General features: G+C 42.9%; 1 protein-coding gene across 1 annotated transcript in view; it reads right to left on the bottom strand.

Annotated features, from left to right (window-relative positions):
- COL8A1 (collagen type VIII alpha 1 chain) overlaps positions 1 to 24,585 on the bottom strand; it is a 139,414-nt gene extending 114,829 nt beyond the window's left edge. Inside the window, exon 1 of the mRNA XM_004439945.3 lies at positions 24,399 to 24,585. Coding sequence (XP_004440002.2) covers positions 24,399 to 24,480 — 82 coding nt within the window. The 5' untranslated portion in view covers positions 24,481 to 24,585. The remainder of the gene's footprint in view (positions 1 to 24,398) is intronic.
- Between the last annotated feature and the right edge of the window lie 2,003 nt (positions 24,586 to 26,588).

Genomic DNA, 26,588 nt, shown 5'->3' with positions numbered 1-26,588 from the left:
CCAAAGAAACCTGTCTTTAAGAAGGGAATCCAGGTGCATCCCTTTCTGTGGGAAAAAAATCTCACCATCTTCATCCCTCTAGTGTACACTTTTCATGATTTCAGGAGTCAATTAAAGGAAAAAAAAAATGACAGTGGCCATTGCTGAAAAATAAGGTTTAAAGGTCAAAGAGTCAGACGTCAGCTTACCTTGGGATTTGGTAAATTTATAGAGCTTACTGCAGTGAAAAGACAAAACAAAACACCACCACCACCACTTGGACCAGAATTTCTTTAAAAAACACAAAACTGCGTATTTGCTTGAGCTCTGCAGCCCAATGTTAAGAAACATTATGGGGGCAGCAAACAAGAATTCTGAGGGGACTTAGAGAAAACAGAAAAAGGATGTGAGCCGGGTCACTCTGGCATGTGCTGTGCCTGAAGAACTAAGAAACGGTCAGTCAGAAGACTTTCTCAGGGACACTTGGTGTTTGATGTAATGGGCAGTAAAAGGGAGCAGTAGGCTACGGCAGATGTTGACTCTGATGAGGAATGAATAAGTGTTCCTCACTATTCTCAGGACTTAGGATCAAATATCTGAAACCCTTTTCCACCTGGACTCGGCAGAGTGGATTCTCCCACCTACAGTGAAAACATGGCACCATCCGGGAAGTTGAGAGAACGTCTCCCAGTCAGAGATGCCACTGATTCTTTTCTTTGAGCAGCTGAACCACAGGGGCTCAGTTACTCCATGCCTCTTCCCAGCAGCCGCAGATGCAACTGAAAGACAGATTTCTTGGAGAACTGGCAGGTAGTGGGCAAAATTATCTAACTCATGATTTCAAAGCTGAGTTGATGCAATTCCATGAAGAGACGCCTTCAGGAAACCTTTAAGTCTGAGTCAGGGCCCCCAACTCAGACAGCTAGCACCCTGTGATTCCTTTACCCAAACCCATTTCACATTGTCTTATAATTGCCTGCTTTCTTGATCTCCTTCAAGTGAACAGTGACCTTGTTTACTTTGCTGATCAATGAATCCCCAGGGCCTGATACAGTCCTGGCTCGTAGTGGGTACTTAATAATTATTTCCTGATTGAATGGAGGGATGAAGAGAAACTCTGGAGGAGTGACACAGGTTTGCTGGTTCAGCTCTGTCTGCTGTACCAGCCTATGGTGGAAGTTGTCCTTCCCATGGTGACAGCCGAGGGTGGCACAGACACTGCAGAGGCAGAGTGGAAGAATCGGGCTGCCTGATCACATAACATCACTATGCTGCCCTAAAAAGTACACACTGCAGATCAATGACCTCTGTGTTCAGATCTTTGTCTAGGAGAAGGGATGGGTGGCTATTTTTAGGCTCAGTCAAATTTTGTTGTGACGCACAACAAACACGTATGAGCCAAATCTGAACAAAACAAGGGACTGCATATCTGAAATTTACTGAAATATTTAAAAATGTAAATGCCAGTGTGGTTAAGGGCCTAAGGTCACACGGCCAGCTAGTGCCAGAAATGGAGCTCCAACTGGCTCTCTGGATCCAAGTGCAGGGCTATTTCCACTCTGCCACTGACTCACAAGCCCTTTTTTGGGAACACATAAAATATGACTGTTTTGCCCATTGATGTCTGAAAGTATTCCAACAATTTTGGGTCACGTAATTGTTGTAGCTCCCACTTCTCTCGAAGGCAGCCTAATACCCACTGTGGAGGACACTACAAGGCACCTTAAAAGGTTTTAAGTCGTTTGCTTAAATTCGCAATAGCCATACGTACTGGTTGAACGTTTTTCAATCAATTCAGAAATGTGGAGATAAAAAGTATACGTACTGCCCACCCACCCTCCTCACTCCTCAGCATTTCCCAGAGAGTGACCCCAGGTAGTAGTTTGACGTGTACCCTTCAGTCCTTTATATGTTCACATACACACACCCACCCATAGACACACATGCATAGGGACACATATATAGCTTTTCTAATAAGAAAGAATGAGATCATTGTTATGGGTTTGAATTGTGTTCCCCCAAAATTCATACGTTGAACTCCTAACCCCAATGCTTAGAATGTGACCTTATTTGGAAATAAGGTTGCTGCAGATGTAATTAGTTAGGATGAGGTCATACTGGTGTAGGGCGGGCCCCTAATCCAATAAGACTGGTGTCCTGATAAAAAAGGGGAATTTGGACACAGAGATAAACATGCACACAGGGAGAACACCACGTGAAGATGAAGGGAGAGACGGGGGTGATGCATCATCTACAAGACAAGGAACGATAGAAATTGCCAATAAACCATTAGAAGCTAGTGCAGAGGCATGGAATGTATTCTTCCTCACAGGCCTCTGAAGGGGCTAACTCTTGACAGCTTAGAATTGGCCTTCTGGCCTCCAGAACTGTGAGACAATAAATTTCTATTGTTCTAAGTCACCCAGTTTGTGGTACTTTGTTATGGCAGCACCGGCAGACTAATACAGTCATTATAAGTATGTCGTTCTGAAAATTGCTTTTTGACTCAAAACACAGATGCTGTACATCCTTCTAAGTTAATACATGCATATATACAACATCTTTTCAATGGATGCATGGAATTCTAGTCAATAGCTGTTTCGCATTTGAAATATTTGCATGTTTTATTTTTTCACTATTACTGTAACACCATTATTCTTTTTTTAAAATTGTGGTAAAATACACATAACACGAAATTTACCATCTTAACCATTTTTAAGTATACAGTTCAGTAATGTTAAGTACGCTCATATTGTAATGGAATCAAATCTCCAAAACTCTTTTCATCTTGCAAACCTGTCATTCTACACCCATTAAACGACAACTCTCCATTCCCTCCCCTCAGCCCCTGGCAACCACCATTCTACTTTATGTCTCTATGAATTTGACAACTCTAGGTATCTCATTTAAGTGGAATCATACAATATTTGTCTTTTTGTGACTGGCTTTTTTTATTTAGCACAATGTCCTCATGTTTCATCCATGTTTTAGCATGTGTTAGAATTTCATTCATTTTTAAGGCTGAATAATATTCTGTTGTATATGTATACCATACTTAGTTTATCCATTCATCCATCCATCAAGGGACACTTGGGTTGTTTCTACCTTTTGGCTATTGTGAATAGTGCTGCTATGAATATGGGTGTATACATATCTCTTTGAGACCATGCTTTCAATTCTTTTGGATATATACTCAGAAGTGGAATTGCTGGGTCATATGGTAGTTCTATTTTAAATTTTTTGAGGAACTACCATATTGTTTTCTATAGTGGCTGCACAATTTTACATTCCTACCAACTACGCACAGGGTTACAATTTCTCCACGTCCTTGTCAACATTTATTTTCTGGTTTTTTTTTTTTTTTTTTTTATAGTAGACATCCTAATGAGTGTGAGGTAGCATCTCGCTGTGGTTTTGATTTGCATTTCCTTAATGATTAGTGATGTTGAGCATCTTTTCAAGTACTTGTTGGCCATCTGTATATCTTCTTTGGAGAAATGTCTATTCAAGTCCTTTGCCCATTTTTTTTTGGGGGGGGGGAAGATTGCCCCTGTGCTATCATCTGTTGCCAATTTTCCTCTTTTTCTTTTTCTTTTCCTCCCCAAAACCCCAGTACATAGTTGTGCATCATAGTTGTAGAGTTGTAGCTCTTCTATGTGGGACGCCACCTCAGAAAGGCTTGATGAGTGGTGCGTAGGTCCACACCCAGGATCCGAACCAGCGAACCCTGGGCTGCTGAAGCAGAATACGTGAACTCAACCAGTACGGCACCAGGCTGGTCCCCAACCTTTGCCCATTTTTAAATTGAGTTCTTTACTTTTTTATTGTTGAGCTGTAGGAGTTCTCTGGATATTAACTCCTTATTAGATATATGATTTACAAATATTTTTTCCCCATTCCATACGTTGCCTTTTCACTCTGTTGATTGTGTCCTTTGATGAACATCACTATTCTCATACTGTAAGACAAGCATGTGAGTATTTCTGTAGGATAGACTCTTGGGGTGGAATTACTAGTTCAACTTCCAAAAGTTGTACCAATTTAGACTCTTACTAGAATGTATGGTAAGTGTATGACCATTCCCCCATCTCTATTGTCAGCACTGCATAAGACACATATTTTTAAAAATTGACATAGACATTGAAAAGGATATTTTTATACATAGCTACTCTGTTCTTCAAACAGTAAAAGCCTGTTACATCATGGTTAGCTATTAAACAAACTTGAGTCAAATCATGTTCCCTGAACTTGAACACTTACATACAGTAAAAACTTATAACTGAGAACTAGGTTCTGCCCCATCCCCAGGGTAAAAAGCTTTTAGTTTATTTTTACTAAAAGCTCTATAATTAGTCCTCTTGCCTCAAGTGATCTACTTTAATGAATGGTGCCATTTTATAAATTGAGTAAATAAATCCACTCCAATTCATAGCTAGGGAAATTACAGGAGAAGTCAGTATGCAAGACCGATTCAGCGCATGCCAAGGATTCATCTCTCCACCCAGGATTCTTCCCGTTGCCAGCTCCACTGCACCACCACACATTTCCAGCGCCAGGGCCGGGAAGGCCAAGATGAACGAAATGTCTGACACTGGGATGAAGGGTGACAATGTCCCATAGATTTGGTGGGAGTTATGTCACTGTGAGAAAAGGACCTGGTCCAGGAGGATATGTCATTTGTGGTTATATTTTTAAAAATATTAATTATAGGAAGATAATCATGCTTTTAGATCTTGGGACTAGAGGGGGGACAAAGGCAATGAGGTTCTCCTCCTTAAATCAAAGCACCTGTGTAAAGATATATGCGGTCCCCACACTGACATTAAGGAGGTTATACAAAGCCACGGTGCCCTTACATATTTCCTCTTCCATCCCTGCTGGAACTTTCTGTGCAGAGCACTTGTGATGGACAAACCATGCTTGTGGACAAGCACCCATTCTCTTGTGTGGTTCTGTGGTGGAACACGAGGGTCCCACTGTTCCTAAGGTCCTCCATTGCAGTTTATTAAAAACCAGAGAAGTGGAGCCTGATTCTTCCATATGGCTTTTCTAGTTTATTGGCTCTATTTTCTTGTAAAAATATGTTCTCAATTACACTTAAAACATTTGATTCAAATGACTTCGAGAAAGTCAAGATTGTTCTTCCTGCCCACATCACATACATTCTAGGTTATCGGGGACTTAAGGTGCAGCACACTGATGTCAAATACCAGTGACAGAACAGGTCTTGGGAGGAAGGGGAAGAGTAATCTTAAGCTATAAATAATAGAAGAGTAACAAAAATCAGTGTTTATTCTGGACTCGTTGAGAGCCTGACAGATTACGGACGTGACCATAAATGACAAAACTATATGTAAAACCCCAAGGAAAAAATGAGACTGCTTGGAACACAAGATCAAAACAGGAAATGTCAGCTTGAGGTGAACCTCTTTTCCTCAGACAGAACTTTCTAGACTTTTTCAGTCAGCCATATCGAATTATTTTTCTTTGACAATAATGCAAAATTGGAAAGGGCTTTAAAACCACAGGCTCAGTGGGGCTAAAGGGGACATTTTTGTTTTCCTCAGAGGAGTAATAACTTACAATAAACTCTTCATAGTTATTATTATTAGCTTTTTGTCCAGGTCCTGGACAAAGGAATATTGTTTTATTGAATGCTGGTTAAATATTCATCTGTCCAGACAGAATGTGTAGATGGATTGTCCTGGGCCATGCTCCAGACAGGAGAAGGGAGGCCGCAGTGAGAAGTTAAGTGGGGGTTACGGCTAAAGTGCCATGAAAGCAGCAACCCCCCCCCCCCTTCCACATGACCCTTGCTGGAACTTCCAAGGACCAACCATGAGTCAGCTCTGCATTAGCTCATCATGGATGAACAGGGCAAGGGGTCCTCACCCCTGAGTCACGTACCACAGGCAGAGCCACTGGGGCTCCAGCGGCGAGCCAGCTACCACCAGGACAGGGTGTCTGCTTCCTGCGCTTGTTCCCTCCACTCAACCAGGGATTGTAGTCGTCCCTGCTTCCAGCCTAGGACCTTAAGGTACATTAGTATCACCTGGGATGTGGTTAAAAATGAAGATTTCTGGCCCCAACCATGAGATTCACTAGGGCTAGTTGGGGATGTGGAATCACGAGGCAGGGAGAGCTTGGACCGCCCTGTGGCACACTCTGGGAACTCCGCCTGGGATGAGGATGAGGGGACTGGCAGATGCTGAGATGATCAGTTCTTGCTTGCCCTGATTGCTCAGGGCTGTCTGGCTCAGACCTTTTCTTCCCGCCTTGCACTGTTGGTTGCTAAAGATTTCTTGATTTTTGACTTCTTTGACGAGAATTTTGACCACTCACTTTTTCTAGAACCCTGGTTGATCCTTGACTCCACTGCTTTGTCTCTGATATCTGTGCTTCTCTGATTATCATTTGTGTATCCTTTATTCATTCTTTCATTCAACCAATATTGAGTACCTACACTTGGTTTCAGGCTGTGTGCTGGGGACCCACTGCTTAGTAAGACACTCAATTCAGCCATCATGGGGTTCATAGACGAGTAGGAGAGACAGTCAATTAATAAAACAGCTACAATGAAAGTGTCAGATGCCATAGAGAGATCTTGGGGCAATGTGAGATCACACAGCAAGGCCACTTAATCTAGTCCAGGGGACCAAGGAAGGCTTCCAGGAATGCTTAGGGAGATGGGAGGTGATGAGCAGACAGAGTGTTCCAGGCAGAAGGCCAGAGCAGTAAGAATGAAAGCCCTAAACAATAAGAGGTACAGCACTTTCAGAGAAAACTGTGACTGTAGTGTAGAGTAAGGCTGGTGACAGCAGATGGCGTGGCAAGAAACGAGTTGGAATGAGATGGGCAGGCTGGGAGCACGAAAGGCCTTGTAAATCCTGTGATGGAGTTTGGACTTGAATGTGAGAGCCATGAAATATCTCTGAAGGATTTTAAACACCAGTGAGTCATAATCTGGTCCTCACTGGGAGACAACGCTACAGCTGCAACGGGTGTATTCAGAATGAAGTCCCCAGAAGGCAGAGGGGTTGGAGGGGGAACAGCCTGAGAACACAGTGGGAAGAGACCCAGGAAGAGAAAGGGCTCTTCCACTGGAATAGGAAGGAAGGCGTGGAGGACGGGGGGCCTGTAGGGAAGGTGAGGATGTTTTTATAGCAAGTTCCCGCCAGGGAGAAAAGAGTGAAGACATTTGGAAGGTCCTTAGAGCACTTTAGGTAACGAGAGTTTAGTACTGAGATAAATCCTTCAACTGGGTGATGTGTAGGGTGAGCCAGGGGTTCAATCTCATCAGCCAAAGAATGACACTAGCCATTTAGAAATGTACCAAAACTATTATTTTCTTTTCAGATTGTGTCTTTAAGATTTAAACAAACAAAAGAAAAGATTTAAAAAAAATAAAAGACTAAAAAAAACTTTAAGAAGCCGCGAGCATACTAAGTCTCACAAATGAATTCAAGTACATGAAAGCCCTTCATATAAAGTTATAGACCATATTAGATTGCGAAAGACTTTAAGAAAAACAAAAAGCATGATGTCTGATCACCCTTGGGATGTAATAAGGATTTCAGTGTCAGAAACCTCCTGGTGAAGACTCTTAGTGCATCTTCAGCTTTCTGAACCATGTGGACCTTCCCTCCTGAAGAAGGATGGAGCCAGCTTTTCTAGTCACAAAGCTACGTACGCCATTTTCCTTTTTGTCCTAAAAGCAAGTTTAAACTGAGAAACCGTCTTATGGCTTGAATGAATATGATCTGGAAAAAAAAAACCCACTCAAGATTTCATTGAGAGGCAGAAAGCTCTGACAACAGGAAAGGGCTTTAATGGGAACTGCACGCGCAAGCAGACTTTTCTCACAAACGCATAACACTGGACAGATTTGGACAGATTTGGAATGTGCCGTTCTTTCTGCTCAAGACGTTTTTCCACTCCTGGCCTTCCAAAACACAGAGTTCAAAGCTTCACCACTACTTTTTATGCGGGAGCAAGTTGACCACAACACTATTAGAAAAAGACGTGAGTCAGGGTGTTTGTCTCTTTGTCTCTTTGTGGTGTTCTCTGGAAAGAAAGATTGTAAGGAAAGAAAAGCAGGAAAAGAGAGACGGACTTGCTTTGCATCTTTTCCTCGAGGGGTGTTTGCTTAAAAAATAATAGCCCAATCCAGGCTATTACGATTTATATTAAGCATTTCCAAGTTTTGAAACAGCAACAAAGTCCACCAGACCGTTTCGAGGTAAGCTTTTGTCTTTCCCATTACACAAATAGAGAAACTGAGTCACGGAGCAGTGAGGTCATTTCCCCAGTCTTGGCTGCGTTAGATGAAAAGCAAGCACGAACTCTAGGGTTTGGATTCCAGGTACCACTTTCATCTTGCTTTCATTGGAAGCTGACAACCAAAAAGTTAATAATCCGTTATACTACATGTTAGAGGGATGAGGTTTTCTGGCTTAACAGGAACTCCACTTCGTATAATTTTTATATATACATATATTCGTGCATGTGTGTGCATACACACTCATACATGTTAGAGTAACTTTGACTTTCCTGAGTCTTTAGAGAGTGAGATATTTCGGATATTTAAAATTTTCCCAGTAGCTGATATTTTACATTTGTAAGGATCAAAATATGCTTGTTTTGACATGATAGATTTAAAATATATAATTTTCTTAATTCTTAAAAGATGCTGCTAAATATGTCGATATCCATATTTAGCTGTGATTCAGTGATTCCCTCAGGAGCTTCTTGAGGCTATCCGACTATTTGTCTCCTCAATGAGTCTCATTATGCTTTTAAAATTCTTTTAAAATTATGAAGTGAGGACTCCCTGGGACAGCTCAGGAACATGAACCTTCATGACCACTGTCTTTTATTCTCAGAACACTTTCGACTTACTTTTTGTCCTCAGCTATGTTCTGCAGGGTTGAAGTTTTCAGAATTCGGAATTCTAGATAAATGAAAAGTTACTTAAACATATTTTAATTCTACAACTCAACTAGGAATAATTTCCTTTTTCTCCAGTGATTCAGACAGCACTCATCCAACAAGCATCTACTGAAAGCAAAGGGCCTGACTGTTCCAGGGCCTCAGGGTTTCTCAGTGTCTCAAGGTCATCCCTGGGACCATCAGTATTCACTGTACCTTGTTGACAACAAAATTAAGAAGATTCCATAAAAATATTAGCTGAAAGAATACCAGATAAAAGATAGTTTACTGTTTTGTACATTTTTATATATGTGTGCTGAATGTCTGAAAATACATCTATTAAGGTGCTGACTTGTTATTTTTGGCACCTAGGGAGTCGGATGGAGCTTGAATTTATTAGCCTTGACTGTCTGGAGTGAGATCCTTCTGCTGGGTGGGGATGGGCGTGTCCGCTAAGGAGCTAGGCCCCAGGGAAGGCTCACCACACCTTGATAAGCATGAAAAATGCACAAGAAGCGGCCTCCTCTTTGAAGAAAAAGAAGAAAAGAGGTTCACACACTCCCTGTACATTTACTCCATGCGGCTCTTTACTGGTTTCTACACCTTTCAGTGCAAACCACCGGTGCAGGTCAAATAGTCCCCGATGGTGTCTAGCACAGGGCTTGGAACATGGCAGGTCTCAAACAGCTGTTTGATGAATAAATGAATACATGAGGTTGAGACTGGAGTCCTACACAATCAAAACTGGAATAATTGTGAAAGATTTCTTGATAATTAAGGCATGGGGATAAAAGGCTTAGGACATTTTTAACAGGAAAATGGAATTCATGTAAGGTAGGTTTCTGATGTGCTGACACTGAATGCTGTAGGCAGTATCACGTGGTTCAAGAAGGTATAATACTGGATCGAAATGCAGGGACCAGGATGCATTCAGGATGCTGGCAGCCTCAATGGGAATGCAGCGTGAAACTCCAGAAGACCACGGGATGAGGTAAGACCTTAGATGAGACCCCCAGGACAGCCATCTTTTTCCCGATGAGGCCATAGCTGTCCTGGCATGACGTGCATTGTGCACTGCGACTGTGAGGGGAGGAAGGTGGCCGTGAACTGGGAAGGGGTTGTGCCATCACGGAAATTTCCTCCTTTGGGGAAGGAGTAGGGAGACTGAAGTAGCACCACTGAGTGCAAGCAAGCAAACAAATAACAACACGGGAGACAGAAACCAACCCTCCTACCCTCCAAAAACCAAGAGACCAGACTATAAGTCAGTCCACACACAGCCCACGTGCCACCACGACGCGCTCACAGCAGCAACCTGGAGTGGGAACCGGGGCTCAGTAGATGCACTATGAGGCAGGGATCCTGGGTGCCCTTACTGCAACATGGAGAAAGCAGCACTTGACGTGTCTGCTCCCCTAGATGCTCACTGTGCTGGCACTGAAGGTGGCATTCAGTGATCTACCGTCATTATCATCAGATAACTTTTACTGAGCACCTGAGTGCCAGACACTTTCTCATCTACTATCTTATTTGACATTCACGACAATTCTGAGAGGCAGACCAATTTCAGAGCAGGGCAGATGAAGCCTCGGCGAGTCTCACTGTCCTGCCCCAGGCGGCTGTGCTGCCAGGTGGCAGAAGTTTGGGACTTGACTTCGTGACTTATGTTAAATTCACTGCTTTTATTCACAACACTACAGTGGCTTCTCATAGACGATTTAGGAGTTTAATATTTTTTCCCCATAAATGGCACGCATTTTGGCATTAATTAAAAGGAGGATTTTAAAATACTCTTTAAAAATTACAGGCAGGTTTAAAATGGATTGCGCGTTCTTTAAAATCATCAACTATACAGAAGACAACCTACTAAACTATTCCTGCTGATTATCAGTGGCATTTGCTACATTGTTGATCCTTCCACCCCTGCAAATATGCTTGTCCACAGACTATTAATAGGATGCTGTGAATGATTCTCTGGGGATAAAGCGTCAATGATGTAGCAGTTAAAGAGGAGGGCTCAGGAATCTGATCTACTGGTTTCATGGATCCCGGTTCCTTTACTTTCAGCTATGTGACTTGGAGAAAGTTACTTAACCTCCCTCACATGGTTTCCTGTCTCACAGGATAGGTGATCAGGATAAAATAACATAATGTAAAAAAAGGTTTCAGCATTCTGCTTGGCACAGAGTAAAACTTCAATACACATTAACTGCTATTACTGTTGGGCATTTGGATTCTATCTTCTTGAAATGCACATTCTCAATCACTGAATCTGGTTTACTAAGTAACCCTTATAGGTCATTCTGCTTTCCTTTGCTGAAGTTTCTCATTTATGCTGCCAGGATGTTCTGGACCATTCCTTGGTGTGATACTGTTAAGGTTCAGCCTGGATTTGTAGAAAGAACAGGACATCAAGAATGGGATGATCCAGGTTCACATTCCAGCTCCAACACTCACTATCTAAATGATGCTGTGAAATTTACTTAATCTTTCTAAACTTCCACTGCCTCATGTGTAAAATATACACAAAATCCTTCTCTATCTAATTCAAATGAAGTAGTATATAAAATACATGTCATAAACTGTAAATTTCTCTACAAAGGTTAATTAGCATTATTATCATCACTATCTTCATATTTAAAAGTTCCCAAAAGAAGTTACTGACTAACAGTCTTGCTGATGTGGTGATAATGAATTCTATTTCATAAAAACAAGATTTTGTTTTTCTCCAGTGTTCTTGGTCTGTTGAAAAGGAGTTATGGATTCTTTCTTTAGCCACTGGCTCATGACTGCAGATGAGAATTTTATTTATATGTATTCAAATGTGATTTCAACACATGGTGATTCTTTTATGGCTAAATATAAAAAATTTACAAGTTAAATGTTATTGCTATCTTTACCATTTACTCAAAAGCTCGCTCATGCTACAATTTGTAAATATTTTACAAGGCAGGGGAAAATACACATCCATAATTATTTTTCGATGTTGTCTGGCTCATGACAGCCGGGTAAATTCTTTTATTTTATTTAAAAAAAAGTTTTCATTGAAGGTTTTTCCAGTCACTCCAAATAAACTTAGCTGTGAATGGAAAAGACACAGCTGATTGCCCTGGCCTCCCGAGCGGCTCTTCTGCCCTGTCTCACTCTTGCCCTGAGTCAGAAGGAAGGCATGTGGTGTGGCCGGCCTCTGGGATCATTAGACATCGCCTGTAAACCGTTGCCGTTAGAGACTCACTCCGGTTTATTTTCTAAAGGCTTATTAAGAAGTCAGAATCTAATCTGCATCCAGACTGGTCACTGAGCTCTCAGCTTCGCCAAGCACAGGATTTTACTGCAGGGCTGGCCTGTCGCCATGATGATTCCTGAAGGGATGTCGGAAAGCCAGCGGTGCCAGGGGCACATCATCTTCAAATCCCAAAGACATGCGACCTCCCCTGACCCGCTGGTTGAGGGCGTCGTCTTCTTCAGAGAGAATGTGCACTGGAAACAGAGACAAAATGCTCTGGGAAAGTCTATGATACAGAACTGCCTCCCTTCACAAGGTGATGGGGCTTCAGTGGGAAAGCAAAGCACAGATCTGTCAGCTGAACCTCGTTCAGATACCTGGGCACAGGCTTTCTCTGTAGAAACGGTCACACGGAAAACTGAAGCAATTCTAGGTGTCGTCAGGTATTTAAAACACGCTTTTCTCCCGAAAGGGAAAAGAGAAGAGATTGTGAAGAATAACGGAACTTTCTCTTTCAGAGGTTTAGTTCAAATCATTCCTCATTTCGTTTTGTTTGTATAGTGATCAAGGATCCAGGGAGTGATAGAGTGCCATTCTGAGTGAGTTTAAGCCACTAGAAAAAGAGCCAATACCACCTGTATTCTTTTATTAAAACTATATATGTAGGGGAGAGGAATTCTTTAGGATAATATAACAACCAGAGGCAGTGGTAGACCTGGTAATCAAGCAATGCACTGACCACAACGTTTAATGAACACTACTGCCGTAGCGGCATTCGCCTGGGCTGCAAAAAGGCTATCTTCTTCAATTTTTTCAGTAGTTTATATTCTCATCAAGGGATACAAGACATAGGACGTGAAAAGTTAAGTATTCTGTATTGTCCAATACAGGAGCCACTAGCCACATGTCGCTATTTAATTTTAAATTTAAAGAGATTACAACAAAATAATTCAGTACCTGAGTCACATTAGCCACATTTCAAGTGCTCAGTAGCCATATATGGCTGACGGTCCGTATCGGACAGGTCAGATATAGCACATTTCTACCACTGCAGAAAGTTCTAGTAGACAGCCCTGATTTCTTCAATACAGTATATAAGCAACACATAACTGTCATTTATAGTAACTGCTTGTCAGTTGAGAATAGGGAAGGATTAATGCAGGCTGCAATATTTAGGAAGACTTTAATAGAACCTTGAATTATGGTTATTTTGACAGGTGAAAAGGATAATTGGGGACATTCAGTAGAGAAAAGGGAAAAGAAAGTGTGGGAGAATAATAGCCCATCTGGTTAGCTCAAATTCTTGTTATAGACCGGAGAGGGATGAAGATGGAAAGATGGATGGATCACGGTGAGAGAGGATGAGGGACTCGACTGTCAAGCTAAGGTATTTGCTCTATGTTTTAAAATGCCACTGAATATTTTTGAATAGAGACCTGACAGTCCTGGGACAGTGGGACCACCCAGAAAATAATTTTTCCTTATGTAATTTGGTATACAGAAGGCAAATATTTAATATTCGCACACCAGTGGGAGTTCATCTTGTGCCCGAGTTGAGCCTAACAACACCGTGTGTGCCCGTGTGTGAATGGACTGAGGTAAAACTGTGTCTTCTTGCAACAATCTATGGGATAGAGAAAAGCATATGTAGAGGCTTCTCATTCACCATCACTGCATTTTATTCCCCCATCCCTTTTTTTCTTTCCTCTTTTGCACATTTATTAAGCTCCTATTATGTGCTGAGCTTTGAGGGTACAGGGATGAACCAGACATGAATCCTTCTGCGTGCAGCTCACAGCCTTGTACGTAAAACGAGCCAATGCTATTACAGAGTGGACATGGCCATGACAAGCTGTGCACAGAGCACTAGGGGGCACGGATGGGGTGCACAATGCAGCCTGGGACAGGCGGGCTGCAGGCAAGTCTTCTCAGGGCAGAAGAGACTGATCTGAATCTTGGAGGAGGAGCACAATTAACTCAGTAGATTAAGTGGGCAATACTACAAGTAGAGAGGGAAGATCAAGTACGAAAGCAAACAAGTCGAGCAGAATGTGACCACGTGGGAAGAACCAGACCTTGTTTCCCCTTTTGTCTTTGGCACAGCACAAAGGCAGGCTTGAGGCCTATTTATTTCTCTATACACCCTCACTGCAGGTTAAGCAGCAGGTGTAGACAACATGGATCTTTTTCTAGGTGACTCACATAGCTTGGGGGAATCACGTGAGTTGTCCTGATGCTCATCAACTGGCTCTGGATTACAGTAGAAGTACGGTCACAGAGCGTGGTCTGAGCACCCCAGGCAGGTCTGGGTAACATACCTTTGTTCCAGTCTGTTTCTCCTATAATTACGGGAATTCTACTGCCTTGGGAATGACAAGCTAGATTGTCACTCTCTTTCCCAGACTGATGCCAAGCAACTTGTGATCACTTGGGGAGAATTTATGGAGAAACCTTAGTCCTTACAAATTACCCTAGGGAGAAACGATAGCTTTTTTTTTTTTTTCCTAGTTACACAGCCCTTACTTTTTTGGCTCTGAAACGACAGCATGCATTTAGGAAAAAATATGAAAAAGAAAAAGAAATTAAAATCACAGTATTAAACAAGAAACAGGGCCACTGGACTTCCCTCATTTTCCTTATGAGTCAGAGGCATTGTCAGAGGGGTTGATGGTTTTTCTCCCTTTTATGACACCTTTTATGACAGGACAAGACATCACAAGGCAGCATGGAGGAGCAGGAGGACCAGGGACTGTGGAGTGTGACCTCAGTGGGGGTAATGCTGGCTCTGCCGCCTCCTAGCCATGTGACCCCGGGCAAGTTGCTTGACCAAGTAGAGGCTCAGTTTTCCTATCTTTAAATTGGGAATGATAATACCACTTTGTAAGGCTGATAACAGAAACAGAGATAAGCAGAGACTCAATAAGTAGTATTGATAACAGACACTCAATAAGTAGAATCTATTATGATAACTAGTCATGGGCGAGTTTGTGTTTCTCCCTTAGATGACTGTGAACCACTTATTCTCTTAAAGGAGAAGGGCTCCACTCTGCTGCTTTGGGGATCTTGGCCTCAGGCATTTATCTTTGTGAAGGGGAGAGAGAACTCCCAGAGGAGGGCCTTAAGAGAAATAGGGAATCCGATGGAGGTGGGAGGTCTGAGTGTCATACATAAACCAAATAATCCCTGATGTAGGAAGACATACTAGAATATCAGTGAGTGTGTTCCTATTACAGGAATGAGCTCCCTATCGATGGCGAGAAAGTAAACGCTGAAGGAAGATGTTTGGCTAATGATCTTGGTTAATTAATGGTGGTTAAAGTGAAACAGAATTATCAGCTCAGAGATTGTTGAGCTAATTCACAGAATTATCTAAGCTCCTTGTTTACTGGACTTATTGCTGATTGTTGGCCATTTCACTATTTATATCACAACATCCACTCAGTGGGAAAGCGAGAAGAAGAGATCCTTCCTCCCTCCCTCCCTCCTTGTCTGTCTACGAATCATTGTGGCGTTTCTGCTATTATTATTACAAAGAACTGAGCCATGGAACCAAGACATGTTCATCTGCTTCTTGTGTTCCTTTTCCATCTGGGTTTGGAAACCACCCTGGGATTGCTTCTTATTTTATGGTCTGACGTAGCCCGTGATGGACACCGACACTCAGCGTGTGTTACACAATAACCAGCTACACGGAAAGCACTGTGTCCCTGTGGATCTTAAAATAATGAAGCCAGCGGGCAATTCCTGAACTGTTCCCAAGCTGTTCCCCATCCCTTGGTGTCCCAAGGGGTGTTCTCAGGCTGGGCAGACTGGTCATCAAACCAATCTAAGGCACACTATATACTGTCATTTTTGTGAGGAATGAAAATATATATAGCATATTAAGGTCTTTGTGAAGTCTTACAGTGAATAACATTGATCATATTAAGTGTATTTAAAATTTACTTGACCAGAGAACCTTTTCTGAATAAGCACCTATTAATATCCCACGTACTACTGTTTTTGAAAGGCACTCTGGAAAATGTTGAAGAAGTGGCATTCAGAGATTTTACACAATGTAACAGTCATTATTAAAAATATCGTCTTTCTCCAGTTAAAACAGAATTTTAAAACCACAAAACCTTTTTTCTGTGTGGGGAATTATCTTTCGACTGGTGTCAAAAAATGGACAGGTGAACATACAGGCCTTTCGAGACTCTTAATCCATAACTTATCGTTTCTTTTCCCTTTCCTACTTACCCTTGACCTTGTCTGGCCCTTTGAAACATGTGGGATTGTCCTCTGTATTCTAAGAAACAAATGTGCTCTCTACATCTTGGAAGGCTATGTGCTTATTTGGAATTTTGTTCCATTTTGACTTGGTATCAATACCATGAGCCATTCCCAGGTGCCATGAGGATGATCCATTCACTAAACGACAGTAACAATGTGTGCTTGGTAGCATCATTCTGAAAATAGTTGGCAACACCTCAAGTGTCTCTAAACGGTAAAGAGAGTGGTTATTTGAGAATTGTTCTTCTATTTAAGATAAATATTTTAAGGCATAGAGATGATCAATGACTTGCCAAGGCCCTAGAAAGAGCCAAGGTGGTTTTGAGATTAAAACACTGAAGATTTTCTGGAACGGCAGATTCTCAGGCCACTTGCATACCAACTTCATAGCTTCATCTCTACTGATATGAGAAATAGCCTTAGAGAGACTATTGTTCTGTTTCCCTGTGAATGTCATGATTTTTACAAAGCAAGCAGCCCTTCTCTGGTATGCCAGGGATTTTTTTTTTTTTTTATGGTCCTAATTGATCTCTATCCCCCAAAGGGTTATGAATGTTGCAAGTGTCTCAAGTCTTAACAAGCCATCCCCACACAGCTGTGCAATGGAAATGTTCAATGGAAAGGTATTCCCTTCAGTCTAGGCAAGGTCCTGGCTGCTCCCTGGAGAGACCCGGCCCCAGGAGTGCAGGTTCTGGGCCATCTTAGTTGGAGAAGCCTGTTTGGCCCATTGCTGCCTCCTTGGTTCTTCTGGTTCCCTTCCCCCTCTCCTGATGACAGGAGGGTCTGGTCATGGCAGGCCACCAGGACCTCCCTTTTAAACTCATGAGATCTTCTCGGCTCTCCGCCCTCTCTGCACTCGTCTTTTGCTGACCCCCAGCTGCCAAGGTTTGTTTATTACTGAGTTGAGCATTTAGTCTTGTGTATTTAGTCTTGGCTGGTGGTGGCCTAGGAAAGAATATTTTCTAAGATTGCTTTGGTTTTCTTTCAAATAAACTTCTACAAGCCTAGACATTTCTGGCATTGCTGAAATGCAGGTGATTTATTCCTAGAGGATTAAAATGGAATTTTTTCCAAAAAAGAAAACCAACAATGTGATATACTCCTTCAGTACATTTTAGCCACTGGTTGCAAAGGACACCTTGCTTTGCCTTTTATTAGAAAAATTCAAATCAAGAGGCCCCCTCTGGGAACAAGACAGTTTTCTATTCTGAGACACAGCCTCCTCGCTCCCTCTACTGGCCAGCAACCTCCCTCCCCATCCATTTGAACAGCAGTGGATTGGAAATAACTGGGAGCGAGAGGGGAAAGTACACGTGTCGTTAAACTAGGAATTGTGGACCCAACAGCATATTTTTGCTGCAGATCCATTTTCTTTCCTCATTCTTCCAACCTCAACAATCTTGGCCACCTAAGCCACAAATCCTTAGCTCCACCTAGCGTCTCTCTTCATGCACTTCTTGGCTTTTTAAAAAGGGGCCACTTGTTTGGATTTATAGCACTGATGGACACCATGACCCTTGGACTTTAAGACAATGTAATCACATACTTTGTCATCACTTTGAATTTATGAACGAAGTTTAGGTGTATCTTACAGTGCACATGGCATGATAGCTGGAGGAACATGCTAGAAGGGATGAGAGCTGACAGAATGTCTCCCAGCTGCCCCAAGACAACGCTCTTCAACCAGCTTCTAAGAGTCACTGTCCTCCTGTGGAACTGAGAGCTAGCCTCAGCCATCCTGTGGCTATGTAGCGAAATTTCTGCATAAACCAGCCACAGTTGCCCTAGTACATGAAGCCTTAATCATGGAGGCCATTGGCCCAGACTTTCAGAAGAACAGCTGTTTTATCTAGCTAACGGGGACTGGAGAAGCTCCCCAACAGGCTGGATACATTTTATTTCCTGGAGAAGCCAACAGCTGACACCCACACCCAGGCCTATTCAGTGAGGGTTGGAAAAGTAGCACATGAAGTGATTAATCGTCTTTAATCTCAGCACATCAAATGATGTTAATGCCTAAGTATCCCTTGGTGTAAACACATCAATAGAGAGCTTAAGAGAGGCAGTCTTCAAGAAAGACTTACTTAAAAGAAAGTTTTCACAACGATGCTGAGTCATAGACTATGTAAATTTTAACATACAATAAATCGATTTCAGAAACACAATGACTATTTCAAAGACGCGCAAACAACTGTCAGGCGTGCTTTAGAGGACGCTGAAGAAGCATCTGGGGTAACATCTGTGCGTTTATTCAGGGTAAACCATTTCCAGAAAGAACACAAGAATGTTCTTTCCTACCTTCATCATTTTCTATATTGGAGCAGCTTCATGTATTACCAAAAATTATATTGTTATCTTAGCAGAGAATATTTTGGTGATGTAACATCCATGGAGTTAGTATGCTGGGTCAGAGTCAAGACTAAAATGAGGTCAAATGAGGCTCTTCTCCCAGCTGAAGTCCAGTCGAGGGTTAGGAAGAGTTTTAATAGAGGTAATGCTCACAAAGATCTCACCCTCGTGAGCCAGTCCTCAAATGGTGTGGTACAGAAAGATGCCTGACCCAAATAGGATTTCAACTCCCAAACATTTGAAAGAGTCTTTGTTCAGACAATCATATGAAAAATCTCTTCTCCAGCACCTCAAAACTCCCTGGAGCTTCTCCCTCTTCAGTTCCAGAGAGATGAGCCCTCTTAGCTGCACCAACTGTCTCTACACACTTGGCCTCCAGATGACCCCTCCCTTCTGTCACAACACATCTCAAGTCTACACCCCTCAACCAGTATATCCCTCAAGTTTTCTCTGATTGTCCATTCTGCGTACTTTGCCTTTTCTCTCATTAGAGACCTGGGAAGGTTCAATGTGGTTATACGGGAAACACATTGTCTACTGGAAGAAGAGCTTCGAAGGCTATGCTGTAAATGATCACATAGTAATACATGTGTTCTGTCACAGTAATGTGGGAACTAAATTTTAAGCCTGCTCTAAAAAACAGTATAATATCTAGGATTCAGGTAAACATGGGAAGGACTAGCGAAAGCACGGCAGGCACTGCAATGGCTTAGCCTCGACAAGGTTGCATGAACTCTCCCCAGATCCTAAAGCAAGGGGGGACCTTAGATTTGATATACCTGAGATGTGAGTGTATAAGTCCCTACGGACTCCTTATAAGGATTTGTATGGAAGGAATTAATAAAAACAGGTATTTCATAGTTAGCTTTTTCCCCCATTCACTCACCCACTCAACACAGATTTTACCCAGCAGCTATACATAGCAGGTCCTGGAATGGAGAAAAACATACGAGGTCCCCGTGATGGTGACAATGGGTGATGTCACTCCTCACAAGGTTTGTGGCAATGTTTCTTAGATGTTCTGCAGTACAGGTACAGCTGTAGCCCCAAACCTCTACCAGGTCATGGTTTCTGAGAATCCTTATGTTAAGTTCCAACAGAATTCTCAGAATAGTCAGAGACATCTCAGATACACACCGGGCAGGGAAGACACGTTATCGGCACTCAAGGTAGGACGCTGCTCTGGAGAGTCTGGCCTCAGCCCTAGTTCCGCTATACACATCTAGGTGACCTTGGGCAACATGTCAGCCTTGGGCAACACGTCAACCTCTCTGACATCTTCTTATCTGTTAAATTAACTTTACTTAAAATTAGCTCCAAGGATCCTTCCAGCATTTATATTGTGTGCTTCTCTAAGTTTTTTAATCCCTAAATGTTAGAGTAGGGGCTAGATAAACAAAAGCGCTTAGAAACTTCATTTCAGAGAGTCTGCTGGAGGCAAGTTGCAATTTTAAATTACCTTTCTTCTAGGTATATGAACTAAGGTTTAGAAAATGCAAAGCCTTTTAATTTGTTGGAGTGAAAACTGACATCCTGTTTAAGGAAGTATGAGACTTTTGGTAATGAGAAAAGCCACAAGTATGAGTGGTACTCCAGAAACCTGATCTATAAGAACTAGATTTTCTCCACGAAAGAAAAAGGGGGGACACAGAGGGGCCATGACTGCACCTGCAGACCCTGTGCTGAAGGAGAAGGAGGCAGCTTTTGTTCTTCAGGAAGGACAAAGGAAGGGAGCCCAAAATTAATAGAGAAGATTGAAGGTGAACCATCAGGTGTGTTTTAATCTTTTATATAATCAGCTATCAGTGCTGTGAGTGACTACACTGAGAAGTTAGAATTCATTATGATTTTAGCCGTCACTCTATGATCAGTCTTTGGGAACATTTCTGTTTCAGTCACTTCAGTTGGATTCGATGCAATTCCAATGGCTTTGAGGATTTGCGTACACAGGGCCCCCAGATTACAGACATTCCGACCTTGTGCGACTCCCTCTAACCCCCTTCCTGCAAATCCGTTTGCTCAAGAAAAGACTATAAAGAACCTCCTTCCTCAAACAGCAAACATAGTTACCAGGCGATAGTGGAATGTCCAATTAGCGGCTTCTCTCTGTTGGTGCTCAGTGTGGTTAATTCTTTCTCTCACTCTTCACTCCTTGTCTCTCTGGAAAGGGGACGTGTAGCAGAGTTCTAATTTAGTACTGTGGGGTGTCAACTGTGTTGACGACTGCCAGGTCACTGGAAGATCTTTTTTATTATAACCTTAGCATTTTGTAACAATTTGTGAGCTGGTCCTTTTTTTTTTTTTTTTTTTTAATTTCTAGATGCTTTGGGTAGTAGGGGGTCCTTTTCATACAACGCTAAAGCGAAAGAATCTCTAAATTCCAAAGGGCGTTCATTCTTCCCTTAACTTCCTCCTCTCCTCTCCTCTCCTTTTTTCCTTTCACTCAATAGTTAGAACAATGCACCTCTCAGAAGACTGCTAGAATTAGTCTCAAGATCTGTACCAAATTATGCATCTATATGGTTATGGAGGCCTGGGGGAAGAGAAGGAAGACCAGGCTGGAAAAAGACCTAGTTCTCGGAGGGTTACTTGGAGGAGCAGAGGCTGGGAAGCATGGCTACATCTCACTCACTCTAAGCTGCCATACCAAAGTGGGTGACCACGGATAGGAAGGAGCCAATTGCTACTTCTAACTTCTAAATTGCAAATAATTACCCAACATTGGGCCCTTTGGGAGAGCCAGGGGTGGATTTGTCGATGTGAACGACCCATCAGTTAAAAATATGTTCTGAGGGTTTTTATACTCATAACATAGCTTTTAAAATTATAACTGGCAAAGTCCTATGGGTTTTCATGTTCAGGGCGTGTGGGTTCAGGCAGACCTGAAATCGTTTTGGTCTTTAAGACTGAGCTGTTCTCCACTGTTAGAGAAGGATCTTAACTTATTAGTGGAAAGACTTGCATTGATTTAAGAAAACACAAACCAGAGCTGGTGTGGACTTTTGATCTTTCTCATCTCCTCATAGTCCACAGAAATAGGGGCAAAGAAGTGGCGTTAGTAACAGAGATTCTGCTCTTTCTCTTCTCCCAAGGCCCTTCCTAGGAGCGCTTCTCCCAGGTTCCCTCTCAATTCTCTGCTCATCCTCACTCTCCTCTTCCCGATTTTTGTTTCACAAATGAAATAAAATGGCTATGCTTTCTGATCATGGGAAGAATATCATTTTATAATTTTGAGAATAGTAGAAAATCTAAAATGTGTGTTTCCCTAGGTCTAGCAAGCCCTCAAAGTCAGCAGTGCACCCTCCCCGTGTCTCTAGTGAAAGGGGTAGCCGCTCATCTTTTCTTTTTCAAGAAACATTAAAGGAACCGTTCAAAGCCTGCCAGAAGGGTGTCGGATACGTATGGGCATGGGCCCAATCCAGGGGCGGCTATATACTGGCATACAGGGGAGATGCATGTTGTGTCTCCACATCCTGTGCAAAGGGGGAGACACTGGGGTAACGAAATGGAGCCCCACCACTGATTTTTCTAAAAACTTAAAAGGGAAACTTCATCTTGCCTGATGTGTACCCTATGGAGAAAGAATCACTTTAAGTGTCTGGTAAAGGCCTCTGGGAAAGTGAGATCATGAGCAATCTAGGATGACCTCACCCAGTTATTTAGGAGGTTGAACGTGATGGCACATGGGGAAGGCACTTACTGTTAAATGGTTCATAGCTTGTGGAGTGGGTCAACTGCCAGCAAAAGCAGAAGCCAACCACGGGAGAACACTTTTCACCCCCAAACTCAGGAAGAACAGGGAGCTCTTTTACACTGGGAGCGCTTGTTTTTTTCTCTCCCAGAAAAGACGACTTCCCTCAAGGGGATCTGGGAATGAGGCGGTGTATCTTCACCCTTGTGGTGGTGGGCACGATTCCAGCACCACCACAAAGGGGGATTACCTTGCACACACCACACACGCCGTGGCCATGTTGCATACCTGTGCTCTTGTCACGGCCGACTACCCAAGTACATCAGATAGGGAGCAAGCAGTCTGCGTGTGCTGTGGCTCAAGATAAAAGGTATTTTAATATGCTCAGGTCACATATTATCTCGGACAATAGTAATTTTATATCATTTTCTTAAAGGAAACTGCACTCCTCGCAATAATTTTTTCCAATAAAGCAAAATTTCACATGACAGAAAGCTTTACATATAAATATTTCCCTTGAATAGTAGCATTGAACCCTGTCTATGCTAAACAGAATTTTAAAATATCTTTATTATTTCTTTTGACATGCAAAGGATAAGGAGAAAGGGTTTGGAAGACCCTCAGTTAATGATTCTACTCTCTTTAACAGTAGAGAACTTTTTACAGCTCTGGAGAGTTTTCGCTTTTCAAGTGAAACAATATACACAAACCAAAAAAAAAAAAAAAAGTGAAACTTTTCCTGTCTCACTTTAAGAACCTTCAGGACTGAACCTGTGGTGTGGTTTCCTGACTGCCAGTTTGGGTTTGCATCTCTTAAGCCGGCTTGTGCAATTCCCCAGGGGAAACATTTGAAGAGGGTTTTTCTCACACATGACAGAGTTTCATCAAATACAGCCCACAGACTTCGATGGCAAACTTCATGGTGCGAGTGTCTGGTTTTACAGAAGCAGCTGTGGAGTACGTTTTTCCTTTCACAGGTGCACAATACTCATGCACAGACCTCAGAAATAAGACATCCGTCTTCAAAAGTGAGGGTAGCTTAAATACTGGATATCTCTCTGAGAATTAGGTGTCAATCAGGTCAATTTTAATTTACCAGATGAGGGAGGAGGGGGTGGCAAGCAGGGTTTCAATTTCCAGAGCCTCCTACTGATCTTTCTTCACAGCCGTCTAGGGTACACAGACTTATTGTATAATCTGGCCTGTATTTTTCTCTTACTGTGAAACATATTGAAATGCTTTATGTTTAGGTGTGTGTATAGAAATTCATGAAGTTCTTTTATACACTTTCTTAGCTCCAACACAATTCTCTCTTTAGGATGTCTTGAAAACACAGCTTTGGGAGAGCACATTCTGCCCCGGCTTGTAAATTCGGATTTGCTCTTTCCTATCTACCAGCCACCTGATTCCCGGCCTGTGCAAAGGGCACCCGTTCCGCATCATTTTTTCCAAGCGCTTAAACCTGGAAAGATATTTCTTCAAGGACTCACAGAAGCTGTCTTGGGGGTTTGGAAAACATTGCAAAATTGTTAGCAGACCTTTTGACTGTACTATTTTTAGGAAACTAATTGTGTACTTTTAAAGTACATTTTTGACAACGGGACAAAATTTTCCTTGCCCCCACTGATATGTGAAATGTTTACAATGAAATACGTCAGTAAAACACCCCAAAGAGATACATTGTAACCTCGGCAACAGGCAGCAACAGGGGAAAAGTGATTTAAAAAGAGACAAGGTTTTTGCAATATTTATGCTGCTATTTCTGCCCAAAATGACCTTTTATTTTACCGTTCAAACAGAAGTTTGTTTTCAAACCAGTTGCTAGTTAAAGGAGCAGCTGCTCTGGCATCCATAAGAATCAGCTCTAACCCAACAGTAAGCGTGTTCACCGGAGGAAACTCAGCCCCGCAGCACCCCCTGGTAGGTCAGACGCCTGCAGAGGTGGAATCTTACCTTGAGCACGTAAGATCCAGGAGAGGGCTCGGGCTCCCACAGGACAGGACCGGGAGAGGCGCGGATCCGCCGCGGGTAACATGCACTTGGCTTTTATGGGCAGGTGGGAGGAGCCGCTCCTCGTGGTAGGTGGGCAGGAGGGCGGGCGGGCGCGCAGCCCCGGGGGGAGCAGACCGTCTTCTCTGGGGAGGGCCGGGGAGGGCGAGCGGGAGCCGGGAGGGGGAGAGGCGGCAGGGAGGGGTGCAGGGGCGCAGCACGGAGTGCAAACGCGAGAGGGAGGGAGGCAGAGAGAGCAAGAGGAGCGGTAGAGACGTAGAGATGGGATGTAGACCACGGATGGGGAGAAAATGAATGAGAGACACAGACAGACACTCGAGCACGCAAGACCTAGAAGGCGAGGGGAATTGGGTTATTTCCGTTTTTGTGTGACTTTTTTTTGAGGGGGGAGTTGTGGGTGACTCTCATTACTGAAGGTGTTTTCTGTGACTCTGGAAAGCTAAATAACAGTTCAGGAAGACTGCGGGCTCCTAAGCCAGGCGCAGGAGGGGACGCTGGGCGTGGGCGCAGCACAGCCGCGCCGGGTGGGTCCCCCCGACGTGTCCCCACAGACACGTGTCCGCCCTCAGCGCCCCCGCGTGTCCCCCCGCGCATCCCCCGGCGTGTCCCCCCACGTGCCCCCGCCGCCCCCCTCCGGTAAGGCCCGCCGCCCCAGTCCCTGGGGCCCTGCCTGGTGCGCTGCCGCAGCAACGTCCAGAGGCCCCTCTCGAGACTTCGGCAGCATTAAGGTAAATCCGGCGAAGGTTGGGGAGGATCAGAAGATTGGCTTGTGGAGAAAGGAGCCTCAAAGCCAGCCTGGGCCCTTCAACGTCTGCTTATGTAACAGGATTTCGGGGCTCTCTGCCCTCTGGTTATTGTCGGTATTTTAAAAACTCTCATTCCTAACAATTGGAAAACGTCTTGGTGCCACAGCGCTCTCTCTCTGTGTCTTAAACATTAAGAGAGGATTCTTGGTTGAATCAACAAGCGGCTGAAGGATCAGGCTGAAATTCTTCAGAAATATATTCAGAGAAAGAAAAACAAGCTCCTTTAGCTGCTGAGTGGTGACTCACTTCCTAGCCCCAGCTCAATTTCTGCCACCAAAGGAATTGAAGCATTTTAAAAGAACCTGAGCCTTGGGGATGGGGGAACTGACAGGGGGAAGCGTGGTCAGGGGGATGGGTGGGTGGGCTGGGGAGAAGAAGGGAACTAATTCTTACTGAATATATTTATATAGAACTATATAACTATATATACATATATGAAACTTGATTCAGTGCTTGCCACAGCCTTATGAGGTATGGAGAAGGTCCACAATTATAAAAAAGGATTTTAAAGAAATCCATTAAGAAAATACCCAGTAGTATCATTTGGATAATAATAACACTAGCTGCCATATGTGCTAAGTTTACACTGGACTTAGTTTTACATATTCATCTTCCCATCTGCCTGCCTCTGGAGCCCAATGCCTCAACTGCTTCCTTGTAACGAAGTTTATTCTCAGTTGGATAGAGCTGGAGTCAGCAAGGTAGAACCCATGTGCCTGCAGTATGAAGGAAGGTTAGTGATACGGGAGATGAGGAATTTAAGATCTGTATCATAAACACAAATTTGACATTAGAACAATTATTCAAATGTTACTGATGATGTCTCGTGACATTGATTGTCTTAGTATATGCAATTTTTCATCTGTATGCCACCTATTCAAATTATATTCAGTAACTTTTCAGCTGCAAGGAAATTATAGCTAGTGGTTAACTAGCTAGCAGAAAATAAGTGCTCAATAGATATGTATATTCTAAGTGAATCAATGACGCTATTGAGCACTGACACAGAGAATTAGTTTAAGAATTAATGAATACTTAGAAAGCTGAAACTTTCACATGAACTTTCCTGGCCATTTGCTGTTTGGTTTTACTCTCTTCTCACCCTCCATAACTCAGTTTTCCTCTTTCCAAATAGTATGTTTGTGTTTTGAGGATGTGGTCAAGTCCATTAAATGAAGTCGGTGAAATGAACAACCGTTGTTACTGGTCTGCATCGACTATGTTGGGGCGACCCCTGAAATCAGATGTGATTTTACAGGCGGGGTACCACTTCCGGCACTATATAATTTATCAGAGAAATGTGCTTTGGGCGAACTAAACAGGACCC

Source organism: Ceratotherium simum, chromosome 15 (genome assembly GCF_057802395.1).
Source record: "Ceratotherium simum simum isolate JZ-2026a chromosome 15, ASM5780239v1, whole genome shotgun sequence".
Taxonomy (NCBI): domain Eukaryota; kingdom Metazoa; phylum Chordata; class Mammalia; order Perissodactyla; family Rhinocerotidae; genus Ceratotherium; species Ceratotherium simum.
Note: the sequence above shows the minus strand (reverse complement) of the source record. Positions and strands in the feature narration are given on the sequence as shown.